At 40.1% G+C, this 26568-nt stretch overlaps 1 protein-coding gene across 1 annotated transcript in view; it reads left to right on the top strand.

Annotated features, from left to right (window-relative positions):
• LOC138193073 (copine-9-like) overlaps positions 1 to 26568 on the top strand; it is an 87533-nt gene that overhangs the window by 15986 nt on the left and 44979 nt on the right. Inside the window, exons 3-7 of the mRNA XM_069140876.1 lie at positions 15934 to 15980; positions 19485 to 19588; positions 20934 to 20973; positions 21224 to 21226; positions 22500 to 22576. Coding sequence (XP_068996977.1) covers positions 15934 to 15980; positions 19485 to 19588; positions 20934 to 20973; positions 21224 to 21226; positions 22500 to 22576 — 271 coding nt within the window. The remainder of the gene's footprint in view (positions 1 to 15933; positions 15981 to 19484; positions 19589 to 20933; positions 20974 to 21223; positions 21227 to 22499; positions 22577 to 26568) is intronic.

A 26568-nucleotide genomic window follows, 5' to 3' on the forward strand; every position in this document is an offset into this window, starting at 1 on the left:
TGCACACAAAAATAATAAAGATGTTGGCCATACTACTTGCGCCTCGACCGGTGTCCCATTGTCTTTAAGTTGTGATATTATGTCTGGTTACATGCAGGTTTATGCACCAATATGTGTTATGATATCATACTTTAGTGAGCTTGTAACACACAGGGGCTGTACTGAGTGGCTGAAATACAAATTTGCGTTGCTTGTGCAAATGAACAATAGTCAGACGACAATATGAAGAATATTCCTTTTTTTTCTTTCGTCATTTGACTTGGTGTGAAATCCTTTCGGATGATCATGGAAATTGGTCAGATTTGGACTCACTATAATAATTATATCAATCAATCAATCACAAGTTGATTTGACATCAGTGTTTTGTCCACCAAGGATTGAAGTTATGTAAGCGCTTTTGGAAAGTGTTTATGTATGCTGTGTACAAATGTACGCTGTCAGTCAGTCAGTGTTATAGAGGAGGTGTAATTTTTTTTAAATGATGGATGTTTTATACTGAAACAAAGCTCCTTTCATACATGATGCTCTGTCTTGCCGTTAGTTGGATATGCATGTTGACCCTTTGCACATTCTTATTCAGTCCTGTCTTTGCTGGCTTTTAACATATTCCAGGCACGCATGACCTCAACCACACAGACGTTGTCCTTGAAGAGATGCAAACGGGTCTTGTACTCAAGCGAGTTAAAGTCCTTCCCATTTGAACTGCATCAGCCATGACCAATTTAAATCCCTGATGAAAAAAAGAAGTTCTGTCGTTTTGCCGGAGAGACAAACGCATCTCTACGATACATTCTTTTGGACCCAGATAAAAATAATGGTATTCATGAGATATTTTTCTTTTCATTCCCGATAGCTGACTGTACCTCTTTGTTTTTTGGTACAGTTTTCCTGTCACTAAAATGACCTTTTTGCACTTCTAAAATAATAATTTCCAGCTCCTATTCCTGTTTAAATTTGACATCACAAAGACGTGGGTTTAGTTCTCAATTACTTCGAAAATTACTTATGACACTGACGCATTACAACCTTGAAAGTTTAAGAGAAGACACTATAAAAATAGAAGCAATCTTTTAGCTGCTTCGTGCTCTTAATGTGCAGCTCCTGAAGCTACACACAAGACTCATCTGGCCCTTTTATTTCTATCCACCACCATCTAAACTGCTATCAGGCTCCCATACGAAGCATCCCACTTCTCTTACATAACATCATTTGCCGGTGGAGTGCTGACAGTTTCCATCCACATGCATGGGTGTTTAACTCCATTAAAACCCATAGGAGAGACAGCCTCCCTGCTCCCACCAGTCCAGGAGTATTTAAAACTAAAATCAATCATTTAAATCAATTATGATCACTCGTTGCAGTTCCTCATTGCTAATTAATGAGTTAGGTTTATTAAATTCAAAGCACTGTGTGATACTTCCTGCATATTCATTTTGTTGTAGCTGCTTAAGGATTGTGACTCATCAGCAGGTAGGAGTTAATGTTTTGTTATAGCACAGCAGGTGTGGTTTTAGTTTTGAGACTTTGTTGCTGCTTATGTTCTAAAGATTTTCCAGCAAGAAGATTACATTTACATATTGGAACTATGGGATTAGGAAACAAGTTGCTTTTGGCTTTTTATTTATTTATTATAAGTGGCAATTTTCTGTAAACTGGCGGTTGCTGCTGTCAGTATTTGACTGTACATTTTTTGAAAGTTGTTTCTAAATGTGGGGGAATGTAAAGCAGAATGTCTGTCATGCTCTGAATGACTAAAGGAAAGGATTAAAGGAAAACTATTATAATTTGTGTTCATGACATTTTCCGCATTCATTGTATACACATCACTTATACAAGTGCCACTTCCATAGGCTGGTCAGTTTTAATTCAATAAAGGCTCAGTGGTGGTGGTGGTGAATGAAGGCAAGGCCTGAGTCATCCCTTCAAAACAAATGTCACTGGTCTTTAATTACCCCAAAGGAGTAGTAATGAGATCTGAGGAAAGAGTGAGTGCCCCCCCATTAATTCAGTTCAAGTTTGTCGATCCCACTCCAATGATATTTATTAACAACGCTGACTCAAAGTAAAATATTTACTATTCACTGATTTACTATGTAGAGCATTAACAAAAAAAGTATCAGGTCAGTGGATATAAAGATGACAATACTACTGTATCCTGCTGTTCCATGTTTAGCTTTAGCTTCCATTATGACCAGAGGTATGTAGGTTTTAAGCTCAGCTCTGAAATGATAAATGGATGAATGAATATGATGTTAAACATCTAAAGCATGCCTGTGCATGAACAGAAAGTTGGCAAACAATGCTGCACAAGGACTTCTTGACACACAGTACTGCCTGATTTTATATGGATTTGGTACGATAATTAAGCCCTTTTTTGGTAACAAATCAAAATCCCAAAATCTACAATAGTTTTGTCATAGCTTCGTTGTTTTTTTTCCGTACCAGGGGAATGTTATAGAGCTGATCTTTTATTTGACTAAATCCAGTCTGATTATTTATTGGACACCAATCATGCCAGTAATGAATTATAGAAAAGTGATGTGTGAACCACGGCACAAACCTTCAAACATTTACCGTGTTTTGTTAAAACTCTAAATCTCTTTGACGCTCTGTGGTCTGGATTTTAAATATATGATAATTGTGCAGTCTGTGTGACTTTTGTTTTGCTGATAATGCTGTTGTCTGAGGAGAGATAAACTATTAGTTATTTTATATTTCTGTTTTTGTACAGATTGAACAAACAAGGTACAACATGTTAATTATGAGCTCTATAAGTCCTGATATACATATTTTTGAACTTTGGGGAAACATTCAAACATTTCTAACTGCCTATAATTCGTACTGTAACAGTCACTCTAATGCTGCATACTACCAATAACAAAATACTCTGTGCTTCTTACTCTCAATTATTAAATATATCAAATAAAATTGTATATGGAGACAAGTGTAACATATTCATAATTAATTCAAAATTACTATAAAAGAGTTGGGACTTGGTACATATGTTTAGTATTATCTCCACATGATGGCCAGTTGATTGATCCGTACAGCTTTAGAAGAGAAGTCACAGATTCTGGGCACTCAGAAAGGCCAATTAAAGCTCAACATTTAGAAGGAGGTAGTATATCATACACATTTCATATAACGTTCACAGTCTCTGCAGCTTGGGAAGGTAACCCAGCCAGAAGTGTCTATCATCCAACAGCTACCGTACTACCAAAATGTTCCAGGTGGAGCTCTTCAGTGTTCATTTCAGAAGTCCAAGTATGTTACTTGACTCCTCCAGACCTATAGCTTCAGTTTTCTTTGGTGTGATTATGGTCTGGAAACACGTTTCACATTGTTTGCTCAGCCACTCGTAAAAGACGAACCAGTTAGTGACTAATGGAGTTGGCAAAGTGCGATGATGTAGGAGCATCTGTTTTCTAAATTTAGTTGCAGTGGTTTCAGTGCATATGGTGGTCAGTGCCAATAAGTTAAAGGCTGCTCCCATAGTTTCAAAATTAACCCAAAGTTTATGCCCCACAAGATGCAATGACTGAAAGCAATTGCATTTGGACTGTGGCCAAACCCATACATTCACACAGTGAACTTGGGTCTGATAACAACAGGCTAGCAAGTATGTAGACTGAACAGACTTCTCACAGTCATTGTTGGGATCACAGGGCGTATGGACCAGAACATTGGATACCCATTCTGGACAAATACATGGAGTCTACTATTACATCCCTTGTGAGTATAATGAAGCATTTTGCCGCCAAAGACCCTGATGCAGTATTTCCCTCATAGGCAACAACAGTGAGCTAAAAAAAAAAAAAAAGAGACTCCCAATGAATGATAATAAGCATTCATGACTGATTGAAGTGTAGATAAGCAACTATCTGCTAACACAATATCAGCTTCATAACATGACAATATATCAGTGACATGTTTAAAGCTTGTTGTGCTTACAGAACTTGATTTAGATAATGCAGGAATCTATGTCATCTCAGTAAATGTCGCCGAGGTGTTCTTCTCTATTGCAGCATTCGTTAGTGATTTAGACTGGTAAGAAGGCTTGGTATTCACAGAGAAAAAAGTGTCTATCTTGTCAGCATGGTCGCTCCCTTTATTGGCCCCCAGCTGTGTTGCTTTATTAGAGCTGCTCCACCGAGGCTCAAGAATTAGCCTCGAAAGGTTTCTAGGCTCTCTTGCCTTATCCCTCTCTTGGCAGCAGATAAGTAGGTTTACGTGGAAGAATGACCACCCTACCTCAGCTAAATTACTGTGTAAGAGGAGTATCTGTGAAGGATTTCTGACAGCAAAGCCCTTTAAACCGACCCCTTCTTCTCCCGCTGAAATCCACAACCACCTGACTGTGTTGGACTGGGATTTCTACTCCACTTCAGTTTGTCTAGCAATCATGTATCCATCTCATCTCCTCCCTCCTCTTTGTCCAACCTAATCGCTCTGTCATTGTTATTTCCACCTCCATTGCTCTCCTCCCCTTTCAATATTCGATTTAGCCTCCCTTTCCAGCTCCACCCCCCTCAACCCCACTTTCCCACCACCAGATCACCTCTCTTTCACCTCACAGTGAGCAGCTTGTGCCCTCAGCCTGTAAGTAAGCCTGTGGCATCTTGTTTATGTCTGCCCACTCTCTGATTATATTTTCCTACAGTACAAATCCAGGACGCAGGCAGCAAGAAATCCCCAGTCAGAAAAAAACCTTCACACAGGTGACTGTTGCTGTCAGCTCGCTCAGCATTAGCTGGATGAGTCCGAAAGTACATCCTGCTATTTTCAGTTACGCTTGACACTCTGATAGGACAGACATTTTAATATTAAATATGATGAAATGTCTCCTAGTGTGCTTGTTCATGCTAAAGATAATGTGATGACAAAAATCTGCTAAAAAGATTAAGTACATTGCAACAAAAAATAATCCTTCGAGTACATGCACACAGATGTTTAGCTGGTCAGATGGGAGTAAATTGTCATAATGATCATGGTGAAATAAAACACGTTTATCTTATATAATGCTGTATCAAAGCAAAATCAATAGAGGTGGCTGCATTTCCGCAAACTAAAATAGCTGGTAATGCACAAGGTGAGTAAAGTGGATGACTCTTTCAAAATGTGTGGTCACATAACCAATAATGTCTATAACTGCCGGGAAACACAGAGGCTTAACTTACCCTGTTCTACCTATTAATGCTATACCTTTTGTTAGTGCTTCTGTTTATCATTATTTCACCAAATTATTGCAATTAGACCATATAAAATGATGTTGTGAAGACAATAACATCAGGTGCCTGGGTTTCCAAAAGTGAGTGCTACATTATTGGCATTATTCTCTCCTTTGACTGCAAAACCAAAGTATTCAGATGTAGACTCACTGATTTCAGTGCAACCAGGAAGCCAAAACTGTGGTTCTTAATATTGAAGCTGGTTCAGTTGGCAGGTGACAAAAGAAGACGGAGCACAACCCAGAAAAATCGATGGTCCACCAACAGTGTAGAAGAACAAAATATTAATTCTGAGAAAACCATCTGCAACTTGAATTAGTTCACTTTTGTATTCAGTGTCAGCCAAACCACTGCATTTGTTAAATGCCAAATGATAAAAAAAAAGTGGTAGCCTTCGTAGGCTTTTCTGTGTGCAGCTAGAAGCTAGTATCTGCTATTAGCAAAGCATGTGAGGTGTTTACGGGTCATAGGTAAATTGTAGCATCAAGTGATGGCTTCCATGTGAGGTTTCCGGAACACCTGTAAATTGTAACACCTCACGATATCTTCCATGTGAGGCGTTTATTGGACATGTTAATTGTAGCTGTAAAAAACAACCTGGGTTACAGTCTCCCCTTCTAAAAATGGATTAAAACTAAAGATGAAGAAATTTGTAATGTCATTTTCTTAAAATGGTTATTATAAAACTTGTATCAAAAAAGGTATCGGTATCAAAATCAAGGTATCCAAACCCATCTACAGCTCAGACAATGTTTGCATATTGGCTTTTGGTCATCTAGAACTTCCCCAATCATGAGACTCAAATGCTCAGAATCTCCATACACAACTCTTGGTCACAGTGGACCCGTTGCTGCACCTGTACTTGGCAAGCCACTCCATTACATTTCATTTAGCTGACGCTTTTATCCAAAGCGACTTACAATAAGTGCATTACGCCATGAGGGTACAAACCCAGAACAACAAGAATCAAGAAAGTACAATTTTCATCAACGTGACCAGGTGATAATACACGGGCCAGAATAAACTGGAACTTGAAATTGATGTCGACAAAGATGTGAGCTTTATTACATTATACAAAATCAAATGCATCTCCAGTTGACTGGATAATCCAACTAAACACGGAATAATGAAGGGGTTGAAATAACTGTTTAATACAAAAATCAAATAAACCATAAATTAACAACCAAAGAAATAAAGAATGTGGGGAAACTGCACTGTCAGGGAGGCTGGTGGCAAATGAGATGTACAACAAATAAACACCACTGCAAACAAATGAATTGGAGCTAAACCAAACAATTTAACAGCACTACAAAATGCCAAAACTTAAAGAAACTCAAACAAGACATGCATAAAGACTGCCACCATTTTGTTCTCCCTGGCAGCCCAACCACAGCCACACTGGAAAGAAATGAAACACAAAAAACAGCCCAAACAATTTTGTATTAAAACAAACTAAAACCTAACAAATGGTGAAAAAAAGAACAGTGTCTGGCATCTCAGAAGTGTCTGGTAAAAGAATGTCCAGGCCTGAAGCAAAGCCCTTCCCCTCAGTTGGAAACATGCAGGTGCCTGGAGACAAAATCATCACCAAACGAAGGCGGGCCACAGCTTGAGCTCAGGTGTGCAGGAGAGAGGCCTAAGTGAGCTTCCTGCCTCCCTTTATAGCCTCTCTCCTTCCTTCCTTCCTGCCTGCCTGGGTCCTAGTGCTAGACCTGTATCTGCCCATCCACACCAAGAAAGTCAAACTACAAAGTTTTCGCAGAATATGTATATACTTTCTGCTGTCCTGATGTCATTGGGGAGCTCATGGCACCTTTTAGGAGCAAGGACAACAAACAGTCATGATTTTGTTGAGTGTTTAGCTCGCAGTGAGGGAGCAACAAGCCGATTGGCAGATGCAGAGCGGAGTGTATGGTTTGACCACGTCCTGGATGTAGACTGGACCCGATCTGTTCACAGCATGGTACACAAGTACTAATGTTTTGAAAGGGATGCAGGCAGCCACTGGTAACCAGTGAAGGGAGCGGAGTAGTTTGAGTGAATTTTGGGAGGTTAAAGACTAGTCGAGCTGTGGCATTCTGGATGAGCTGCAGAGGACGAATAGCATTAGCAGGTAGACCTGCCAGGAGGGAGTTACAGTAGTCTAGGCGTGAGATGACCAGAGCCTGGACCAGAACCTGCGCCCCCTTCTGGGTGAGAAGGGGACGTATTCTGCTGATGTTGTGCAGCATGTATCTACAGGAACGTGCTGTTGCAGTAATGTTGGCAGTAAGAGAGAGTTGACTGTCGAGTGTCACACCGAGGTTCCTACCAGTGAGGGTTGAGGCTAACACAGAGTTGTCAAAGGTAACAGTCAGGTCGTGTGTGGGAGAGCCTTTCCCTGGAAGGAAAAGTAGTTCAGTCTTGTCAAGGTTATTTTCAGGTGGTGTGCGGACATCCGCAGAGAGATGTCAGTCAGACAGGCAGAGATTGGTGCGGCTACTTGTGTTTCAGGTTGGGGAAAAGAGAAGATTAGTTGGATGTCATCGGCATCGCTATGGTAGGAAAAGCCATGTGAATGAATGACAGAGCCGAGAGAGTTGGTGTACAGAGAGAAGAGGAGGGGACCCAGGACGGAGCCTTGAGGGACCCCAGTAGTGAGAGGACAAGGTTCAGACACAGATCCTCTCCAAGTTAACCGGTAAGTGCGGTCGTTGAGGTAGGATGAGAACAGAGATGAGACATTGAGGTCCTGAAGGGAGGTCAAATGCAGCAGAAAGGTCTAGAAGGATGAGGACAGAGGAAAGAGAGGCTGCTCCAGCAGTGTGAAGTTGCTCAGACACCGCAAGGTCTCTGTTGAGTGGCCTGTTGAAACCAGACTGGTGAGGGTCAAGAAGGTTATTATGGTGGAGATAGGAGGAGAGTTGGTTAAAGATAGCTCGCTCCAGAGTTTTGGAAAGAAAGGGAGGAAGAGAGACAGGTCTGTCGTTGTTTACTTCAGATGGTCTAAGGGTGGGTTTCTTCAGGAGAGGGTTCACTCTCTCCTTCAGAGAATTGGGGAAACAGCCAGTTGACAAGGAAGTGTTAATAAGATGGGTGAGAAAAGGAAGAAGGTTAGGAGCAATAGACTGGAGAATGTGAGGTGAGATGGGATGGAGTCAAGGGAGCAAGTGGAGGTTACCAAGATAAGAACTTGATTGGGAGACGGGGGTGAAAGAGGAACGCAAAGGGGATGAAGATGAAAGTGATGGAAATGTAGATACAGAAGATGGATAAGAAAATGAGGAGCATATGTCATCTATCTTTTTTGTAAAATAGTTGACAAAGTGGCTAGGTAGAAGGCTGGAAGGAGGAGGGGAAGTCAAGGAGGTTGGAAAAGATGGAGAAGAGTTTTTTGGGGTTAGAAAATGAGGATTGAATTCTGGTTTGGTAGAAAGCGCTTTTGGCCATAGAAATAGAGGCAGAGAAAGAGGAGAGAAGAGATTGACGTGAGCAAGTCATCGGGGTGTTTCGATTTTCACCATTTCCTTTATGATGCTCGCATAGTGGTTCTCTGAGAGCACCAAGTCAGACAACCACAGGGCTGGGGAGGAGTTGCGGACCTGTCATGACTTAAGAGGACAGAGAGAATCAAGAGAGGAAGACAGCGTAGAAAGGAGAGTGTCTGTGGCAGAGTTAGGACACATGAGTGAGAAAGAGTCAGTTGAGGGGAGGGCAGATCAAACAGAGGAGGCCAGAGAGGAGCGAGAGAGGAAGCGAATGTTGCAACAGACAGGTACAGAGTCTGTTGATGTGGTAGGGGGGGGGGGGGTCCGTTTGAGAGAGTGGGAGAGTGTAAGAGATAAAGAAGTGGTCAGAGACATGAAGTGGAGTTACAGTGATGTTAGATGTGGAGCAGTGTCTGGTGAAAATATAGTCCAGGTGGTTACCGGCTTTGTGAGTAGGAGGGGAAGGACTGAGTGAGAGAGCAAAGGAAGACAGTAAAAGTAATAGGTCAGATGACTTCTCTGTCTGGATGTTAAAGTCACCCAGAAGGATAAGTGGAGGGCCATTTCCAAGAAATCTCCCAAAGAACCTGGAGGACGGTAGAGAACAACAATGTTTAATTGTATCGGATGAGTAACTGCCACAGCATGAAATTCAAAAGACAGTGGGGTAAAAAGTGGAAGGGGGTAGAGAGAAAACCTCCATTTGGGGGAGATGAGTAAACCTGTACCACCACCCCTACCAGTGGGTCTGGGTGTATGGCTGAAAGACAAGGCAGAGGAGAGAGCAGCAGGGGTGGATGTGTTGTCCGGTGTGATCCAAGTCGCAGTGAGAGCAAGGAAGTCAAGCGATTGCTGGATAGCAAAGCCAGAAATGAAGTCTGTTTTGCGGGTAGTTGACTGGCAGTTCCAGAGGCCCCCTGTGACAAGGTGTTGGGTATGTGTGGAACAGGTGGGATATATAACAGAGGAAAGGTTACGGGAATGGTGTGAACGAGTGCGAGGCTTATAGTATCTGCGAGTAGATATACGCACAGGCACGGAAATTAAACACGTATCCAATAACAGTAAACAGTGCAGCATTATACTCAGCCTACCCCAAAAGACTCCTTTGTCTTTATCCTCCAAGTCTTCGCAGACGCTGAAGCTGACGCGGCAAACAATTCCTGGTTTTTACACCAGAGTTGACGATGGTTGGCTACAGCTGTGCTGACCACACCCCCTGCTAATTAGTCCCTCAGGCACCAGGTGGTAATGTCCAGCAATAGAAACTCAGCTTTAAATAACCGGTCCTCTTTAACTCTCAGTCACTTGAGTGAAACAAAATCCTAACTCATACAATTCAAGGTAAGACAAAAACAGTAGAAACTAGCAATATAGTTAGCCTAAAACAGCAGATCCAATAGTAATCTAGCAGAGAAGCTTATTTCAAGAATATACTTTGCCTAAATCCAAATAGTCCAGTAGTATGAAGCCCCTAGAAGTCCAAATGCACTACCCCACATATGTACTGTATATTGTCCCATTTCTTCAGTATCGGCACGATCTAAAATACCCACAGTACATTAGAAAAACATGCAACATTATGTATTTTGGCATCAACTTGGTACCAAAGTCCTTGGTCCTCATGGCATCCCTAATGTTGATATATTTAGAGTTTATGAGTACTCTTGGAAGAGTGCAAGAGTAGAATGAAAGAAGCAGGACACTGCTGAAAATTCTCACAGAAGAAATTATTTGTTATTTGCAATTCTTGTTATTTTGATATGGTTTGGTTTTTTTTAGGTATCTTTAGGCAAGGTTTGAATTACACAGTGGTTCATGGGGGAGCCCTCTTTTCCAGTCTGCGCTGCTACTAAACATGTCAGATGCAGCAGTGCAGTCAATTACAGTGTCAATGCAAAAAAACCTCTCTCTTTGGCTGTTTTTCACTTTCCCTGATGAAGCCAATCCTTTTTCATCATTTATTTACACTACCTAAAGCAAGCAGGCAACCGAACTAAGTTACATCCGTCTGCTTGGTGAAGAAAAGTTCAAGTGGCAACATAAACATAAAGTGGCAACAAGATTTGAGTGCAGCACTGCCATGTGTGGATGGCCACAGAGAATGTTCAGAAATTACAATGTAATGCGCAAATTAACACTCAACATTGACATTTTTAACTAATATTATTTACTTCAGGAACTTTGTTGTACAGAAAATTTAAATCTATAACCTTTGACTACAAAATTTAAATGTATTAAGGCTCTTCTTAAATGTCTCAAAGTAGGTTCTCAGGGGAGCACATTACCTTTTCAAGGAAGCAGGGGATTTGTTTAAACTTTTGCCATTTGTTACAGTTTATTGTGTAATTCTAGAACTAGCTAATAAAATGTGATGATTTTCTTTCCACTTTTTTTGTTTTAATGTCAATCTTTATGATCGAGGCAGTGCAGTTGAGCTCAATTTAATATTTATCTGGAAGTAAGTTGGCAGTCTTACAAATTCAAAGTGTTGCACAGTAAAATGTCCTACTGTGGAAGTGACAGAGAGAGAGAGAGGGAGAAGGAGCTGAGAGAGGCAGCAAAGGGAGGCAGTTGTTTGGAAACCAGATTTAAAAAGAGGGCGAGGTGAATTATTTTTGGTTTGAAGTATGGTAGAAGTTTAAGACAACATGAAATAATGACTTTTTTTTATTTCGATGCAAGACTCTCCTTTTAATTAACAATTAAAGTGAACATTTATAGTTTGTGGTGATCATCGATCATCAGTGTTTCGTCCATAAGCATGTGTACCTTCAGTGGGAGAATACAGTCAGTGTGGTGGAGGGCCATTTTTAAAAGAATTGAGCCATTGCTTCTCAAAATATTTGTGCATGTCCCTGTTTGCTGGATCTGATCTGTCCTCCTTCACTAGCACACTCTTTTCTGTATGCTGCTGAGCTGTGGATCTACATTAAAACTCTATATGATTTGTGCTCATTTCTGAATCATTCATGTCCCCTGAGTGCCCATTCTGCTGTCAGGAGTCGTAGCTGGGAGTCAGGTTCAAGGGGACATGGAACCGCCTTGTGATTTGGCCACTGTGGGCTGACCAGATGGGCTCTTTCCTTTCTCAGTCACTTTCCATAAAGTACACAATCAGTCAGGGTCTTCGGTCAGGGCCGACACTAGTGTGGCCTTTACATGGATTAGTCTGAGCCCTCTGTCGGCCTGTCTTTCTCTAACTCTGTAACCTTCGGGAAACATCAACTTCCTGTGACTGTGATTTCAGTTAAAGAAGTGTATTCTGTCCCTTCAAAATCATTATCTCAGTTTAGGGATATGGCTTTGACACAAAGAGATTAAACTTCTGGTGTTCATTTGCCTTCACTGCCTTCTGTAATTCAATTGCAGGCTAACATAACTACTGATTACCTTGTATTACTTCGATTTACAAAACCCATTTACACAGCATAGTATGCCTCCCATATTGTTAACAGTCTGACAAAGAAAATATGGTTTTCTTCTGAAGCCACTGCCTAAAAGGTTCACTGTCTGCTGCCCTTTCTGTCTTATCTCCCCTCTGTTAATTGCTCATTAGAAGGGAAAATGTGTTTTTAATCATCTGCCGGGCGAGACAGTGTGAAGTTCATTAGAGCTAATGTCCAAACTTCACATAGGCACAAAGTGGATGATGGTGCCCGTCTAGACACAAACAGCAACACTTGGCCAATTATTAATACATCCTATAAGAGCCTTTAGTGAGTGTTGTTACTTGTTTGTTTGCTTATGCATGCGCATGTGTGTATTTGAGCCTAACATAATGCATTTGTGGACTATAATTGGGCTGCTTCAGTGTTATTACATATTTATGCTGTTGTACTTCAAGCAATGTTTGCCACAGCGAACCTTTGTAAATAAGAAACCATGAGTACTATCTAGCTGGGCCTAGTGAGACGTACTAACTTTAATTTAACAATACTAAGCCTATGTAGCCATGCAAAAAGGTGTGTAAAGGTTTGAATGTTAATCATAAAGGAAACCATGTCTGACCAAACAAACTTCATTGTTTTAGTCTAAAGTGATTAGGTTAGGTAGTTACTTTATTAATCCCCAAGGGGAAATTGTTTAGAGTGATTGTGTTAACTGTAATAATTTTCTACATGATGGTTTCAGAATGATAAAAAAAAAAAAAAAAAAAAAAAAAAGTTATACACAAATAATGTGGCCAATAAACAATTGACTTGAAGAGTAACAGTACAGGACGTTTTGCTTCATGGGCATACAACACAAAGTTAAATGTGAGACCTTGCACTGCCGGTACCTGTTTTTATTCAGACAAGGTCATATATAGGTGAAGTGAAAAAGTGTTTTCCCCCTTCCTGATTTCCAATTTTTTTACATGTCTGTCACATTCAAATGTTTCAGATCATCAAACAAATTTAAACATTAGTCAAAGATAACACAAAATGCAGTTTTTAAATGAAGGTTTTTATTACTAAGGGAGAAAAAAAAAAAATCCAAACCCACATGGCCCTGTGTGAAAAAGTGTTTGCCCCCTCCTGTTAAAACATAACTTAACTGTGGTTTATCACACCTGAGTTAAATTTCTCCAGCCACACCTGTTCTCAATCAAGAAATCACTTAAATAGGACCTGCCTGACAAAGTGAAGTAGACCAAAAGATCCTCAAAAGCTCGACATGCCGAGATCCAAAGAAATTCAGGAACAAATGAGAAAGAAAGTAATTGAGCTCTATCAGTCTGGAAAAGGTTATAAAGCCATTTCTAAAGCTTTGGGACTCCAGTGAACCACAGTGAGAGCCATTATCCACAAATGGAGAAAACATGGAACAGTGGTGAACCTTCCCAGGAGTGGCTGGCCGACCAAAATTACCCCAAGAGTGCAGCGACGACTCATCCGAGAGGTCACAAAAGACCCCACAACAACATCCTAAGAACTGCAGGCCTCACTTGCCTCAGTTAAGGTCAGTGTTCATGACTCCACCATAAGAAAGAGACTGGGCAAAAATGGCCTGCATGGCAGAGTTCCAAGACAAAAACCATTGCTGAGCAAAAATAACATTAAGGCTCGTCTCATTTTTGCCAGAAAACATCTTGATGATCCCCAAGACTTTTGGGAAAATACTCTGTGGACTGACGAGACAAAAGTTGAACTTTTTGGAAGGTGTGTGTCCCATTACATCTGGCGTAAAAGTAACACTGCATTTCAGAAAAAGAACATCATACCAACAGTAAAGTATGGTGGTGGTAGTGTGATGGTCTGGGGCTGTTTTGCTGCTTCAGGACCTGGAAGACTTGCTGTAATAAATGGAACCATGAATTCTACTGTCTACCAAAACATCCTGAAGGAGAATGTCCGGCCATCTGTTTGTGACCTCAAGCTGAAGCCAACTTGGGTTCTGCAGCAGGACAATGATCCAAAACACACCAGCAAGTCCACTTCTGAATGGCTGAAGAAAAACAAAATGAAGACTTTGGAGAGGCCTAGTCAAAGTCCTGACCTGAATCCTATTGAGATGTTGTGGCATGACCTTAAAAAGGCGGTTCGTGCTGGAAAACCCTCCAATGTGGCTGAATTACAACAACTCTGCAAAGATGAGTGGGCCAAAATTCCTCCACAGCGCTGTAAAAGACTCATTGCAAGTTATCATTCCGTTATCAAGGATCATTCCGGCGGGCCTGACTGGCAAAATATTGAAATAAAGTCATGTACCTCGGACCCGAGTCTGTGGCCGCTGGATCCTTCCTTGGTCGGTGTATTCTGGTATGAGGTGATGTTTTACCAGGACCCAAATGCAGGCTCACAGACTCGGGTTTTAGTTCCAAAATACAGTCTTTATTCCAACAACCAGAAAACAAACAAACAAAATGTGGCACCGACAGCGTCCACTTGCTTCCAAGTTGGGAGGGCAAGTCAACCGACTGATCCAGGGAGACGCGGCCGGCAGAACAGCGGGCAGACCAGTGGACAGGACTGCTGGAAAAATCAGAGTCTACATCCTCAGAGTCGGGAGGGCAACTCAACCGACTGGTGACTCCGACAGGTAGCTCTGCAGGTGGAACAGGAGCTGGAGGAACGGGAACAGGACGGACGGACGGACAGAGAACGGACGTCCTTGCGGTGCACAACTCGCAGTAACTCGTCATCGTCTAGCTGTTGCTAGTAGTAGGAGTACTAACTAATGCACCGACAACCAGAGGAGTGCAGGGGCAGGGTACATATAGTCCGGGGAGGTGATCATGGAGATGCAGCACAACTGCAGGTGGTGATCTGGGGTGAGTGGCTGTAGCTGCTGGGACCGGTGAGGGGCGTGGCCATGGGAGGTGAGGAGAGGAGGACACAGAACAAGCAGACAGGGGACTGAGGGGACACAGGAGGAGAGGTGATCGGGGGTAAAACGGAGGAAAACAGGACTCCTGACAAACATGGCCATGACATAAATCAATGACTATATCTTAAATGTCAATATGACAACTTAGACCAATCCATGTGTTTTTATTAGTTCCCTTGCATTACAGACACTTCAGAGATGATTGGACCTTAATTATATTTGAAATGTAAATGAATTTCAATCAGATTAAGAGAACTGTGAACATTTTATTTTTTCACTTTGAGAAAAAAAGTGGCGGAGGGTCATTGTACTCCAACAGGACTACATTGTTGCTGAGGCTTTTTCGAGTCTCACTAAATTTGTATGTGTTTTGTCATAATTTTTCTGTTGTTTTTCATGGGAGGACAGTTTGCAATGACACCGTGCTTATATTTTTCCTTTTTCCATAGACCAATGCTTTGTGCACAAAAAAACTGCTTTTTCTCAGTAATTGCACATATTAATAACCATGGAGAGGCATGGATGAATATAGTGACAGCATATCTGCAAAGCAGAAAATAGAGAGATGGATTACACAGGTAGATGAGGGAGAAAAGTGAGAACCAAAGAAAATACAGCATTGTGTATTTAATGTACTCCTGTTTTACCTTGTTGAGAGTGAATGTTTTAATTATGAATTAAATATGCTGTACTTAAACTACCTTGATTTTTATTAATGGTTATAATGATTTTCATTTGAAATTGTTGACTTTGCTTCTACCTTCAGCAGATCTAATGGAAATGTGGATATGAATGTTTTAATATCTATCAGGTGCAGCAGGTGCCACAATGTAAAAACCATCAGGGTAGACACTTAAATTAAACAGCTTCTTCTTCTTTTCTTCATGCTTCCCCTTCGGTTTCTCGTCCTCCAATTTCCCTTCCAGTTGTCGTGTTGTATTTGCAGGCTGTGGGAACCAAAGAATGGAGGGAGGTGAGTAAAACAACCTTTTGTTCCGAATATCAACATCCAATATTTGTGTCTACCTGTCTTCCAGATGGGCAATTGTTTTTTTCTTCTTTTATGGTATGCTATATATGGGTTGAGACTTTCAATCAGTGCTGAAACAAGGGGTTATTAAAATGAAGTCCAAAGGCAACTCACAAGAAACTCCTGAGAACACTGTTGTTGAAAATTGAATATATCAACCTCTTCACTTGCCCACCGAGTGCAACCACTGCCTGAAATGAAGTTAGGTATAACAACAACAAAAAGATCTCTGAATTTTATGATGTTAAATTAAATATATTCATATCATGACTTAGGTCACAAAGAAAAAGAAGGTGGATTATTTTTCAGCCTCATCAAAAATGCACCATCTGCTCCTCTTGACTTATTGCTGTCTTGTCTTCTGTCACTGTTTTTAAAGCAGGGTCATGCAGTGTACCATTCATTTCTACACTATTGAATTCCCTCCGCTTTTTTAAGTATATCTATCTTGCACACAGATATATATTCCATGTCTCATCTCTTACACCTATGTTCCCTCATCTAATTTGCCCATGACAAGCTGTCTTTTAGTCATTTATTCACCCATTTGCGAATTCTAAGTCAACACTGATGTGTCAGTTTGCTACCACCAATCCCCTCACTTCAAGATACATCACACCTTTTTTCCATGTGGCAGGGCTTAATCAAAAACACGGTATGAATTACACTGCAATCACCAGAGTAAACATCTCACTGGCAGCTGAACACATACTGTATCAACACATTGATACACAACACAACAATTGTCCTTGCATGGAAAACTGACAAATCCTTTGTTTTCTTTTAACATAATGTTTTGTGTTATTGATATATTTATTTGTATGAGGAATTCATTAAATATAGTTGATATACATGCCTCATCAGCATGTACAAAAATCTGACTTTAGATAGCATTTTTCTTATCACATCACTATATCCTCCTGTTTCCAACCATTGATTCCACTCATCCATTATGAGTTTCCTTTTTTAGCTGTAACCTTTGTGTAATGTTGTGCTTCTTCTCTGCCTGTTCACTGTTCCAGCTGCATCACACTGTACTGAATTGTTTTCTGATCATAAGTGGTTCCATTTTTCCCACTGAACAGCTATGATCCTCCACTCATAGGCCCCTACAAATCATCAGTGGTAGCCCATGGAATACTAAAGACAACTCAATCTGTATGCTGTAACGTCCGATTTAAAGGCACAGCCACACCAGCATTTAATACTGTAAAATATCTAAGTGATATCCCTTGTATTCCAAACTTTCTAGCTTCCTAACTGACTGTGAGCTTGTGAGTTAGATAGCTTGTTTTTTTTCCTCATTGATTGGTTATTTTGGATGAAAACATTTATAATCCTGAGGACAAAATTCCAGGGGGGAGTAGCCTAAATCAAATCCCTAAATATGGCATAGTGGCCAAACCTTGTTACTACAACTTCTGTGCTCAACACATGATTCACCCTGGCCTCCCAAAAAATGTACCACACACAACCATTAAAAAAAGGAGCAGCTGTAAAATAGTGGCTACACTTTTGTTAGTCACATGCACTGTAAAATGACTCAATACATGATCAGAAATGTATCCCTTAGGTTCAATAGAATTAGCAAAATGTGGAAAAGAGTATTTCATCCCAATTATGAGTGCAGACCAACTGTCATTCATGCTTCACAGGTCCACAATTACGCTGCAGAAGACCTAGTTACCCGGAGGAAGCTTTGAAATGAAGTAGTCATCATCTTATATCATCTGTTTTAAGACAACCACTGAGAAAACAGCACAGTAGAGAGGAAAACACGATAAACTCTGAGGTTTGCTGCCTTCAAATGGACTCGTACTTGCCATGCTCACAAATAGAATCGAGAACCCTTTTTTACAAATATGCTTTTACTAATTTTATTGTGGCACTTTCTGATTGGATTGATTGTTTTCATGTAATGACATGATAAAGAAAAATCACACCGATAGAAATACTGGGGTGTTTCATACACACACATTTTCCTGCCCATGGTAAAACCACTGTTTTACTTGAAAAATAATGTTATTGTTTTATGAGGGCTTTTCTCATTTGTTTGATGTGGGTCGAGTTTATTTCCCTGCACCAATCAGGTTTTTGCAACCGATGACAATGATGACAATTATTGGGTAATTTGCTTAGCTCCCTAGTTCATCAAATTGAATCAAATCATACCCACACTGTATCGGTGAAGCTGATTAGCTCCATGGCTAGTTTTAACTTTTAACAACCACCTTTAAATCTGATTTTGGCTCATTTAGCCATAACCATTTAATGCTATAATAAAAATGCTTAGTATTTTCTTTTTTGAAGGTCATCTATTAATGGGCTTTAAGGTCATATTCAGAGTAGGAATAGAAAAACTATTACTTCTATCATTCATCAGCCTATTTAACTATGCTGTGCTTGTATACAGCTTAATATGAGTATTCTCAGGGTGATGAGTCTTCATGAACACAAAGTGCTAAGTTCTGGATCCATTCACTCAACTCTGCCACTCTAGGATAAGTACAACTGGTGCATCCATGTTATGTTTTGAAGTTGGAATAACCATTAAACAACACAAAAGGCCATCAAATTCCACAACATACAATGAATGTTAAAGTGTGGCTGCAGCTGAACTCCTACTGTAAGCAGGAGATTTGCACATGGAGACCTGCATATTTCTATAATAATTGTCTTTTCAAGTCCTAAATTTACCCTATAGCATAAGAAACACATCTCCACCAGTAACAAAGCCATTCCGTAACCTTCACTCACAGCATCTATTAACCAATAATGTCTAAATGAGATTATAAACCAAAGGCCTCCAGCCCCAAAAATAGAAACACCAGAAAGAAATATAATGGGATTTTCCCTTTGGATCGATATGGCAGGTAGGTTCTGAGATCCAGTGCCCTCCCCTCCCAGGCCTTGGTAATGGATAGGCTGGGGACGCAGTTGATAGCACGGATTATGTGCGCTGGGAACTAAAGACATGAGTCGAGGTATTGAGGCTGCGGTGAGGCAGTGCCAAGATCAATAGCTCATTACACAGCGCTGTCGGGCCAGGCCATGGAGGTGAGGCTAGCAGTCCACCGGGGGGATTACTGGTGTGATTGTCAGGGTGATGGAGAGACGACGTAGCTCAGGATGAGGTTGGGACCGGGCCTCTGTGGCGTCACAGGGAGGAGTGCTGGCTCTAATGTAGCAGTCTGATTTAGCATGAAGCACATTGCTTCTCAACTGTTTGATGCAGCGTTGTCACATTTTTGCAAAGTGGATTTTGTATTTATGGATTCTAATTTGTGTGAGATGTTGCAATGATAATATAGGTTGCAATGGAATCTCATAGATTGTATTTACTTGTCTCTGGGGTATTTTTTCTTGATCTGAGTATACTAGCATATATTGCCTCTTGAATCAATGCTGCTATAATCTCCAATTATCACTTTGTTTCTATCATTGTAGTTTGGCAGGACAGAGGTAATCGATAACACTCGGAATCCAGATTTCGTCAGGAAGTTTGTCCTGGATTTCTTCTTTGAAGAGAAACAGAATCTAAGGTTTGATGTGTAAGTAGCTTGACTTCTCTTTTTCTGAATGAATCTAAACTCACCGAGATCTAAACTTGGACACATCCCGTAAAGGTAAATACCCAGATACAGAGTAACCAACCAAAAGTACAATGCCTTTAATTTCATCCTAATAATCCCTTTACAGAAGGTCCTCAGATTGGTGAAAAGCTAATTTTGCCCCACTACGACAAATTAACAGACCAATCAATGATACAATTAGATGCTGAGATGAACAATTATGAAAGGAGACTTTAAAAAAGGTCACTTATCAAGGCCACTTAATATCCCCACTGATTAAATTAGCATCCGTATACCCACTTGTTCGGCTCACCTACCTGTTATCCCTAATCAAAAGTAGAGAAAGATAATTTACATGCCTCTGTGGGTTTAATCAAGGTGCAGAAATGTACTTTTATTATTCACTGGAGTCTGAAGGGCAATTTCTTCTCGGCTTTATTTGGATGAAAATGGAACAGGTTCATTGTTCAGTCCTACAGAGCTTTTAGTGATTGTTGCAATCAAAAAATGATTGATTTTGCAATGAGAAATTTTGAAAATTCGAAAATTAAATGGGAGTTTTGTTTGCCAATGTTTATTTGGTGTAGCAGTGCTTTCAGCAGAGCTTTTATTCGGTACCGATTTTGCAGACAAACTGCAGTGATTTTGCAAAATATCAATCTCCAGCAAATATTGCAGAGATTGCTTGAATTTGCATGAATTACTTAGATCACAAATTTCTGGAGGGGCTGATTGTTGTGATGATGATATCTTATTGGTGTTGTACATCTTTCCAACCTCAGAATGATCTATCCTGTCAATTATTGAAAAATTACACTGTGTATTTCTTAAGTTTTCATATTTGCTTTCTTTGATTAGCTTAGCTTAGCAAAAAGACCGAAAGCAGTAATTCTCCCGAAACTTTAAACAGAGGCTACGCATAGCAGGATGTCTAAAGCTAATAATTCATGCTACTTTACTTTATTTTCTGTCATCAAACTTGCCATTCAATCACACTTTTCATCATTGACAGGAACACATGACATTGGAGTAGCCAGCCTGCAGTCTGAAAGTAGTGGCCATCAACACCCAGCTGAGCAACAGCTAATGTGCTAATCCCTCCATATGTTGACCAGAGGGTTACAACAACTGCAGTTTAATTACAGAATTTCAAATTGCAATCCATGACTTGTTATCACAATAATGCAACACGTTCTTTAATAATTAATAGTAGTAAAATGACCTGGAATATGTGCTTTGCAAACACTACCTGTGGTCGCTCTAAATCTTTTCAAATGAAACCTCACTCGTTCTTCCAATCCTGCCACCTACCTGTTTCTTGCAGGTACAACGTGGACTCCAGAAGCTGTAACATATCCAAACACGTAAGTACAGTATGTCAACCTAAAATGACAGTTTTGACCCAGAGCTGACAGCTTCCATCAGCCTTCAGATGTGTCACATTATTCAGCACTAGTCATGCTGATAAAGCTAATTTACAATGGAGTTTAGCAGCAGATTATGATTCAGCATGAATAAAATCTGTATTTAACATATTCCAACTCAGTCCTGTGACAATGTCTAAAAAAATAAATATTTTTTTCTCCCACCAAAATAAATCCCATGGGAGAGCAGAAGGTGAGTGATTTCACCTTCAGGTTGTTGGCCTCATGAGTCATGGGAATATTCATTTCATGTTGTCTTTCCCTGTATATTTCCCAGATGAGACTTGTTATTTCTGTGTGTGTGTTTGTGTGTGTGTGTGTGTGTGTGTGTGTGTGTGTGTGTGTGTGTGTGTGTGTGTGTGTGTGTGTGTGTGTGTGTGATTCATTCACTTTAATTTTATTGTGTTTTTCTTCCATTCTTTCATCTCATTTCATCAAGGACAAACACCAACCGCTACCACCCAGAAAGCTTCCCCTGCAGTGTTGTTCCTCATTTTGTCTGTCCGCATTTTATCATTGGCTCAGGTAAAAGCAACTTTCAGAACTCCACTTCAAAGCGAAAGCAGCTGTTGTTGTTTGAGGCCGTACACCACAGCAGATTGTGCATGTCAGGGCAGTTACACGAGCCACACACAAAACTCAGTTTGCGGGACTCACACCTCCACCTACCTGCAACCACACATAACAAACATCAACACTCTGCCCTTGTTGCTGTGCAGGAGTTTTATTTTGTTGTGTCATCTCTGCTTTTAAATGTTGCCATAGGTTTTTCCCTGCGGGTGGGCAGGTTGTAAACTTTGAAATCTGTTGTTCAATGAAAATGCTGAAAGAAGGGGAAGCACTGTTTTCTACTCCGAGGACATTTGCCTTATACGCAGTATGGTCCTTTTAAGAATAATCAATTGGTCAACAAGCAGCTGAATACTCCAACCTTCCAGGACTTCCCGGGCTTGACCTAGTTGGAGTAATGAATGCTTATGTAAATGGTGGCATTAAACTCTAAAGTTAATGTTAATTTAAAATGACACTTCAATAAGATGAGATTGAAGTCTAATGAAACTTTAATGACTTTAATATCTCTGTCACGATCCCTATTTATTTTATAGTCTTTCATAATTGCTATTGAGCCTTTCATATTTAGTGTTAACCCTATTTGTTAAAGCACAGACGATCCAGATATTTGTAGAGTAGAAGTTTAATGTTCACATATTTTAATCAACTGGTCCCCCTGTTGCGAATTTTGTAACTCTGGTGGATAAAGTTGAAGAGCTCCTGAATTAAATGGGAATGTGTCACTACTGAGCACACCATTGTGTTTTGGAGATGTGTAAAATTAAGAATTGCACTGATCACTCATCATGCAGACCATTGTAGTGTTATCTGCAAGCATTTGTTTTGAGGCCCGGACAATCTCTTGGCCCTCTCATGCAGTTAATTCTCTCTATTCTACTTTTTTCCACCACCAGGACTTCCTGGGCCAGACCTTCTGTACACTTGGCGAAATTATTGGCTCTACAGGAGGACGTCTGGAGAAGACCCTCTCGTAAGTCCCTAACATCATGTCTATTGTGTGCAGCCTTAGTGTGAAATTACTGTCCCATCCCCCAGTCTTTAAAAAATATATATATATATTCACAATAGCAATTATGCACATGAATAATTTCTTCAGCTGGGCAGAATGAAATAAGTCCCCCTCCTTCTTTTGTTCCATATTTATTGATGGATGCAGATGAAAACAACACTATATGAGCCATCTCACTAATGCAGCGTGTGAAATTCATAAAGCTTTAATAGCTTTATCTATTACATTGTTAGATCAGAGTAGGAGAGTGCAAACCCGCCCGCTGCATTGCTGTCCACAGAGCTGTATTTGCCAAAGTAGTATTGAGTTTTAATTCTGTTCTGAAGTATAATGTGAAAGAAGCCGTTGCATATTAACAGATAGATAAATAATCTGCTCATATCTTCTGCTTAGTGATATGTGGATACGAGATCCACTTTTTTTAGATAATAAAGGAATGAATTATGTGCAGTTTTGTGAGCTCAACACCCTGTTTGTTACTTCATATCTGCAGCACAAGATAACAAATTTGTATCGTGAGGAGTTAAAGGGACACTGGAGGAAAGAGAGAGATGTGAGGCCAATGGTTAGTTTTGAACCTATTTCATTGCAAGGACTAAGTATCTTGCTTTGTCTGCCTATACATGAGTACATCATACAGAGTGCAGGGAAGAAAATCCTCACCTCAGAAGCACTCTCGGTAGCACTCATTGTAGAGCAGCACGTGAATCAGTATCTTTATGATATTAACTGAACAAGTAGCTGCTGCAGTTTTGCTTTCATGAGTGAAAAGAAGCTCGGAGTAGTGTCAGTATAGCAAATGGAATTTGCTCTAAATCATTTCTGACATGATTTTAAAAGAAAAATCCAGTACATTGACTTGCATTAGTTTGTAAGAGATTGGAGGTTAAATTCTGAGGTTAAAATGACAAATTGGTTGTGTCAACGGTCAACGGAACAGAGAGCGAGAGGGATGTGATGAAGATGATATTTTCTGAGGCATTGTGAGCAGACTAGTGTACTTGTCTGTTTACTTTGACTGTTTCAGTTGTAGCTCTGGTTTCCTTTGAGGTGAGTCAGAGTTTTCGCAACTGTGAATTTGGATACTCCCCCTAAGTTTAAAAAAAAAAAAAAAAGTTTTATATTGATTAATTTGCTAATTATATTTTTTTTGGATTGTTTTGACTTGTTAAAATGGCTATATTGTTCACAATTTAATCTAAACAGCTCTACAGCCATGTGACATGAATTGTAAGGGCCAGTTCAGACCCAAGATTTCCCTCTGAGATTATTTGAAACTGGCAACGGCTCACAATTCACCAGTCTGCAACATAAGACGGTGCAACATCTCCATAGCAATGACTCTGTTTTAACTGACAACTTCTACATAGCTGGATATAATTATCTACCACCTTAAAACATTAATCACAATAGTGATACTGAATTGCTTGAAACAGACACATTTTTGGTGGTGATAAAACAACAAAAACATCTTAAAATATGAGAGGGTGGAGAATTTGGTGCCACCTATGGGTGCTTCAACAGAATACCCTGGAGGCTAATGCAAAGTAATGCTGTAGACAGGAGATCTGCCGTGTTTGCCAGTTTCTTCTGCCTTTTTCTGGAGCAGTTCTCTGTTGTTTAGAGTTGCTGTCGGCTTTAATGAGCATAAAAAGACTTTTGCCTTGCAGTCTAAAACTGCCCAGTTGGAACTTGAAAAGCTGAGTCGACACCATCAGCTGGTTTGAGTCGAGCTGAGACAGCTTCAACTTTTTCCAGCGACGTTCCGAAACAATTTCACCTCTGCAAGAATCTTTGCTCTGAAATAGGCCTTAAGCTGCACTTAGACACATAGGGGATTTCAGGTAAATGCTATTGTCAGTATTTTTACTATTTCCCTTTAGCATGTTACAATTGGGATGGCACAATGGTGCGGTGGTTTGCACTGTTCCCATAGCAAGAAGGTTTTGGATCTGAACCTCGGCTTGGGCCTATCTGTGTTGAGTTCTCTTTTCTTTTTTTTTCTTTTTTTGTACTCTGGCTTCCTCGCATAGTCCAAATGTGTGTGTTAGCTCAATTAATGACTATAAATTGGCTGTCGGCGGGAATGTCAGTGTGATTGTTGGTTTTTCTGTGGTTGGCGAGCTGTCTAGTGTGTACCCCGCCTTCTCCCTAAGTCAGCTGAAATAGGCTCGATCCCACCAGGATCCTGCATGGAATAAAGTGGGTATAGTTATAGATATACAATAGATGTTACTACTCATAACATTTGGCAATCAACACAAAACAGAAGGTACACTTCAGTTGATGTGAATGTAATCAGTTTTGCAGGTATTTGGTCATTAACCAAAGTTGGTTGGACTAATTAAAAAATGTTGAAATGAAAAGTCAGGTGCACATTAAAGCCATTAGAATATGTAGAAAGAATCATGGCAATCCATTCAATCATAGACTGTGTTCCAAATGATGGAATACATTTAATGGTCTTCCTCTGAAGAAAGGAGTTTGCTCGGTTGTCCCTGAGAACTGTCGAAACTTTGTCTGCTGAGGAGGAACAGGAGAAGCAGTTGAAAGGTCTGGGGAAAATAAAAAGTGGACCTTAAGTCAAGATTTGTTTTTACTAAATGTTCTGTCCTTTCAACCTCAAATCATTTGAACTTTATTTTCTATTCTTGTTTTTCACCAAAATTACTAGTTGCTGTCTAAGTTTGTCAGTTATCTACTTTGCTCTCCTAAATGCTTCTTTGGCGTTGCTCATAGAGGTTTTAGTTCAACCAACAGCAACAGCTTTGCTCATAAACAAATACTTTTGACATTTTAACTCCAATCTGTCAACAGCGAGTCTCTGTGGGTGTGCAGAGGTTGTTTTTTTTTTTTTTGTTTTTTTTTTTTTTTTTTGCCTGGAATGGTAGTACAGTATATGAATCACTGCCACTGACTTCTGCTGGACGTGGTGATGAGTCAAGTTGGCTACGGGCCACTTTCTGGACCCTGCAGCTGCGCTCTGCCAGTGGCACCATTGACATGTTTCAGAAAGCTTATTTTGCTCAGTCAGACTAAACAATTAGGCGGATATGGTCCGCTTTTAGCCCAAATGCGACATGCGGGTGAGAGAGGGACGAAGAGAAAAACAGAAAGGGAGAGGGTAGAGAGTTGCAGAGCAACATCTTGGCATCATTGGAATATAAAATGAATATGATGCCAGTTCTTGACAGCAGACACAAATACAAAAATAGCCATTAAACCCAACATCAAAATGAAATAAGTTTTATCTTACAGCCTTTAGTGTGTCTTCTCTAAACCATGCAAACTGTATGTGTGTCTGTGTGTGTATCTGACAAACACATAAAAATGACAACATAAAGTAGATTTATAGTTTTAACCCTCCCCCACCATTTTTCTTTTATAGATTAGATAGATTTATAACGACAGGGTCAATTACTTACGCTCATCACAAACCTGCCATAAGTTCCATGTGAATAATCATCTTTTCACTGTATCCACTAATGAGATTCACCTTGAGGACAGAAATGAGAAAAGTGACATAAGTGCATACAATAAAACCCCAATCTGAAGGATTTTTGTAAGGGCTGATTCTGTGATTAATGGGGGACAACGGAGCTTGAAGACATTGACTGGGGGGATTTTCCAACACTGTACAGATAGTAGCCCAATCTATCAATCAAATGAAGATACACGTTATGTCCACATGTTTAATTTTCCACTGACAAACTGTGTTTACTGGATAGTCAAGTGAGTGTCAAAAAAGGAAAATATACAGGATGTGCAAAAATTTGAAATCATTTTTGCCCTTGAATGTAATTCTTTATATGAACAACATTGTGACTCTAAAATTTGCTGTTTCACCTTTCCAGTCTTGTATGTCACTATTGAAGACTGCTGCTCACATATTTGAAAAAAAAAAATTGTGTCAGAGATTGTTTTGCAGATTTCTGTCTTAAAGACACCACAAG

Source organism: Embiotoca jacksoni, unplaced genomic scaffold (assembly GCF_022577435.1).
Source record: "Embiotoca jacksoni isolate LCO1_2020_lvr unplaced genomic scaffold, fEmbJac1.0.p SCAF_9, whole genome shotgun sequence".
Lineage (NCBI taxonomy): Eukaryota > Metazoa > Chordata > Actinopteri > Embiotocidae > Embiotoca > Embiotoca jacksoni.